This window comes from Manacus vitellinus, unplaced genomic scaffold (assembly GCF_001715985.3).
Source record: "Manacus vitellinus isolate BGI_N305 unplaced genomic scaffold, ASM171598v3 scaffold_14_pilon, whole genome shotgun sequence".
In the NCBI taxonomy this organism is placed as follows: Eukaryota; Metazoa; Chordata; class Aves; order Passeriformes; family Pipridae; genus Manacus; species Manacus vitellinus.
In genome coordinates this window covers 12213946-12218874 of record NW_021939063.1, presented here as the reverse complement: position 1 = coordinate 12218874, position 4929 = coordinate 12213946, and the positions used below count along the sequence as shown (strand labels likewise).

General features: G+C 63.2%; 1 protein-coding gene across 1 annotated transcript in view; it reads left to right on the top strand.

Annotated features, from left to right (window-relative positions):
* The window catches only part of COL7A1 (collagen type VII alpha 1 chain), a 28936-nt gene that overhangs the window by 6617 nt on the left and 17390 nt on the right, over positions 1-4929 (top strand). The window contains exons 19-36 of the mRNA XM_029958340.1: positions 12-144; positions 222-358; positions 438-564; positions 643-786; positions 858-1015; positions 1119-1160; positions 1263-1289; positions 1403-1447; positions 1660-1752; positions 2080-2151; positions 3009-3122; positions 3442-3468; positions 3613-3666; positions 3779-3841; positions 3964-4023; positions 4134-4169; positions 4307-4351; positions 4582-4617. Coding sequence (XP_029814200.1) covers positions 12-144; positions 222-358; positions 438-564; positions 643-786; positions 858-1015; positions 1119-1160; positions 1263-1289; positions 1403-1447; positions 1660-1752; positions 2080-2151; positions 3009-3122; positions 3442-3468; positions 3613-3666; positions 3779-3841; positions 3964-4023; positions 4134-4169; positions 4307-4351; positions 4582-4617 — 1413 coding nt within the window. The remainder of the gene's footprint in view (positions 1-11; positions 145-221; positions 359-437; positions 565-642; positions 787-857; positions 1016-1118; positions 1161-1262; positions 1290-1402; positions 1448-1659; positions 1753-2079; positions 2152-3008; positions 3123-3441; positions 3469-3612; positions 3667-3778; positions 3842-3963; positions 4024-4133; positions 4170-4306; positions 4352-4581; positions 4618-4929) is intronic.

The window sequence follows — 4929 nt, the reverse complement described above, 5'->3', positions numbered from 1 at the left end:
GTGGGGAGAAGGGGCGGACACTGCCCAGCGCTGCCAGCTCCCAGCAGGTCTCCGGGCTGCGCCTGGGCCAGCGCTACACCTTCACCCTCCGCCCGCTCCTGGGGAGTGCACCAGGCACCGAGACATCTGTCAGCGAGCGCACAGGTACGGCGTGGTCACTGCAGGGATGGGCTGGGTTTGTCTCCCCTCTGATGGTGGCTTCACTGCTTCCCTGCCCACAGTCTGCGGGGATGCCCACGGTGATGTTGTCTTTCTGGTGCATGGCACCCGTGACAGCTCCTCGGGTGCCGACGCTGTCCGCACCCTTCTCTCCAACACCGTGTCTGCCCTGGGGCGCCTGGGCCCTGAGGGCACCCAGGTAGGGTGCTGCTGCAGTGGTGGGGGCTCAGAGGGCATGGGCAGGCCAYGGTGCCCACTGCTCCTCTGCACCCTTGCAGGTGGCTCTGGCCACATACAGCTACCGCAGCCTGCCCTGGCTGCTCCTCAACCGCTCCAGTGACCTGCCCGCCGTGCTGGAACAGATCCGCACCATGCGCTATGAGGAGCCCAGTGGCAATGCCATCGGTGAGGGGCTGCACTGGGAGCTGGGGCAGTGGCTGCCGGGATCCTGCTGACTGTCCCCTCCTCCTTCTCCCTCTCTAGGGGCAGCTATCACCTTTGCCAGGACCTACCTGCTGAGCCCTGGTGCAGGGCGCCGGCCCAGGGTGCCAGCAGTGCTGGTGGTCTTGGCTGATGGCCCCTCTGGGGACGATGCCATCGCTGCAGCCAGGGATGTCAAGGCTGGGGGTGAGAATGGATGGGATCCCAGCAGGGTGTGCAGGGAGTTCTGTGGGGTGCTGAGGGTGCTCTTGGCTCAGGGGTGCAGGTGCTGGCAGTGGGCTTGGAGGGGGCAGACCGGGAGCAGCTCCGGCGCATGGTCACCAGCGAGGACCCGCGGTACATCTACCATGGTGACAACCTGGCAGAGCTGGAGGGAGAGCTCACCGATGACCTCTGCACCATCATCTCCACCAGGGTAAGGTCAGAGTGCCTCAGGGGGTGTGGACTGGGGGCACCCCTATATAAGCCAGGGGGTTCTCCCACCCCTGGGTTCACACAGGCTTGTCTTGTCTTGCCAGCCAGAGCCAAAGCCGAAGCCCTGCACTATGCAGTGCCCCAAGGTGAGCATCCCCACTGTCTGCCATGCACAGAGGAAGCTGCCCAGCGAGGAGTTGAACAGCTGGGGTGCCAGCCCATAACCACTTCCCTCTGTCCCCTTGCAGGGCGAGAAGGGAGACCGTGGCGAGGCAGTGAGTGCTTTGGTGTCCCCACCCAACTGATGGCTCTGGGGGGCATCTGCATCCCCTAAACCACACTGATGCCAGCCCACAGGGGATGCTCACCACTGGCTTTGTTTCTGCAGGGACAACAAGGACGGGTGGGACCACCAGGCCCCCCTGGCCAGCCGGTAATATCCTGCTGAAGGGGGGGAGATGGGAGACAGATCCCTGGCAGGGGCAGTGACATAGTTCCCATGTCCTTGTTGTTCCCTTGTCCCTTTGTCGTACCAGCAGGTGGGAGTGGGGCAAGAACCTGTCCAACCCTTGCCACAGGGGCAGACAGGGAGCACCTCTTGACCACCACCTGCCACCTAGCCCATCCTCTCCACTCTCCCTCCAGGGTCGCCATGGGCTGCCTGGCCCTTCAGGACCCCCAGGGCCACGGGGTCCACCAGGAGAGAGCATCGAGCGTCCAGGCAAGAAGGGGGACAGGGTGAGTACAGCTGACTCCCTCACCCAGGCACCTCAGGGTTCCTGGGCACAGTGACCTGGCCCCCAGGGTCTCTCTGTGCCCCTCATCCCTCTGTTCTCCTCCTCACCCAGGCTGGAGGAGGGATCCCCTTGAAGAGCCCCAGTCCAGCCCCACACTGGTCCCTCACATCCCAGCTCAATACACAGGGGAAAGGCACCCCTGAACCCAGCTCTGCCATGGGGCTGCCCTGGGCTCCCAGTGCCAGAAGCAGCACTGCCTGGGGCACTGGGGGGGTCTGGCAGTGCTGGAGAACATCAGGTGCTGGTGTGATGCTTCTCTGTCCTGCAGGGATTCCCTGGAGCTGATGGAACACCAGGAAGCCCTGGACGCCCAGGGAATCCTGGATCACCTGGGCAGCCGGTGAGTGGGGATGTCCCTTGGGTTTGCTGCTGCATGGTCGGCTCCTCCCATCACCCTGCCTGCTCCCTGAGCCGGCCTCTGCCCACCTTTTCCTTGTACTGTCTCAGTAGCTGGCAAAGTCACTGCTGTCTCCTGTGTGTGTACCCAGGCCAAGTGTACTGGGAAGGGACTATCTCTCCCTATTTTGGCTAGAACTCCCATGCCATGCCATGCCATGCCATGCCATGCCATCCCATCCCATCCCATCCCATGCCATCCCATCCCTGCTCCCCCAGCTGGCAGGGACATGCATTCACCTCCTGAGCTGTTGTTTTCCAGGGCATCCAGGGAGTCCCTGGTCCCCGAGGGGATCCTGTGAGTATGGCCTCAAACCCTCCCCAGACCCACTCACACCCAACACCCCTTCTCACTCTCATCTTTCCTTCCCAGGGACCACGGGGGCCAATGGGACTTTCTGGCCCAAAGGGAGAGAAAGGCGAACCGGTAGGTGATGAGCAGGGGCTGCCCCATGGGGGTCCCTGGGGAGCAGTGGGGACCCTGGTGGGCATATCTTGGTCCCTGGCATCTCCTGGTACCTGGTGGCTGGGTGACCCCAGGGTCTCCCCATCTCCCTGCTGGACTCCTGGTCTTGTGGCACTGTGGCCCCTGTCTTGCACTGAGGGCACAACAGGGCACATGGGAACACTGATTTTTCCTCCCTGTCCTTGTTCAGGGAGAGGCCAGGGTGATCACAGATGGAGAACAGGGGCTGCCAGGCCGGAGAGGGGAGCCAGGTGTGCCGGTAGGTCTGGGGGTATGGATGTGGAACCCCCAGCCCACGTCACAGGCCCAGCTAATGGAGCATCTCTGTCCTCCAGGGCAACCCCGGCCCCCCTGGGATCCCCGGCCCACGGGGGCCCCTTGGTGATCCAGGCCCCCCTGGTCCACTTGGACCCATGGGGCCACCAGGACCTCCAGGAGAGTTTGTAAAGGTACATCCTCCTGGTGCTGCGTGGGAATGGCTGGGGGGATGTGTGGGCAGATGGATGGGAGAACAGCCAGCAGCTTGGAGCTGCTCCCCTGTGGACTCCTCCTGGTCCTGCTTGTGGGCTGTGCCCCCACCAGCTGTATCTGCACACACTCACACCTGCGTGAGTTGTTGCTGGCACTGGGCAGTGTGGGGAGAGGCACATGGTGTACACGTGCCCTGATACCACTGATGATGGGCTCTGCCCAGTGTGTTCCCCTTCTATTTGAGTAGGGCATGGGAAGAGCGTGGACATGCCCTTATTTGCAATTTTGCCCTCACAGGGAGAAAAGGGTGACCGAGGGGAAAGGGTGAGTGTCTCTGCATTTCCCTAACTCCTCTGCTCTCCTGGATGGAGGTCCCTTGAATGTCCAAGGGCACTGCAGCCCTTTAGGGTGCTGGGAAGGACTGAGCCCCCAGTGCAACCACACAGGAGCTGACCCCTGTCTCTGCAGGGCCCCCCTGGACTTGTGGATGGGGCAGCACCTCGAGGGGAGCCTGGATCCCCGGTGAGTCTGGCCCCTAGGCCAGCAGGGACAGCAGAAGGGAGCAGGGCTGCAGTGGCCGTGTGTCCCCAGGGCCAAGCTGCATCCCCAGGGGCTGAGCTGTTCTGTCTTGCAGGGCCTGCCTGGGGACCCTGGGCCCCGGGGACCTGCCGGGCCCCCCGGCCTGAAGGGAGAGAAGGTAAGAGAGGATGCTCCCTTGCTGGGGCTGGACCTCACACCACTCTCCAGGGGGGATTCCCATTCCCACCTCATGGGCATCCCCCTGTCATGGGAGTGGCTGTCACCTTTCCTAATCCCCAGGGTGATAGCACAGAAGGTTTCCCAGGGTCACCTGGCCGCCCCGGGGACCCAGGAGATCGGGTGAGTTTCCTGAGAGAAGGTAAGGCGAGCAGGAGCTGCCATGCTGGTGAGCCAAGCCCTGAGGGCACCCGCTTTGGACAGCCTCAGACAGTCTCTACCCTCCTTTGCAGGGCCCTCGGGGACCACCAGGGGAGCAGGGCAGGAAGGTGAGTGGTGCAGGGACTGAAGGGACGCTCTCACCTTGCCTTTGGCAGGATGAGAAGGGCTCTGGATTCTGTGTCAGGACCCATGATGTCCCCCCATGGGTCCTGCTGCCCTTGACCCTGTTTTCCTCCTGCACCAGGGAGACCGTGGGGCGCCAGGAGAGCTGGGAGAGACGGGAGAGAAGGTGAGATGGCACTGGAGAGGGACTGTGCCATTCAACAGCATTGGCAGGTCCTGATGTCCCTGTGGCTCCGTGGCGGCTGTGTCTGGGGATTGCTGTCAGAACCCAGTGGTCTTGGATGGGATTCTGGGGCTCAGCTGGGCTCTGAAGGGCTCTGGGGCAGTGTGGGGTGGGAATAGTGTGGCATGGAGGGAGGAAGGCTCCCTGAAACCCTCCTTTGCTTTGCTCTGCAGGGGGACCGTGGTGTGCCGGGCCCTGAGGGTGAGAAGGTAAGTGTGCTGGGGTGATTCCAGCCATGCTGGAGTGACGCCTGCTCTGCACTGGAGCAGCCACCCTGGAATGGGGTGGCAGGATTCCCTTGACACCTTCCTCTTCCTCCTCTCCTGCAGGGTGAGACAGGAGCCCCGGGGCGCCCAGGGCCATCAGGCAGAGAGGTGAGTTGAGGCAGCGGTCATGGTGCTGTGGAGCAGGGGCTACCATGCCCTGGGGGCATGTCCCCAGGCACTTCCAGCCCCTGAGGTCTCTTCTCTTGCCACAGGGAGCTCCAGGGCCGACTGGCCCCCGTGGAGAGAAGGTGAGGG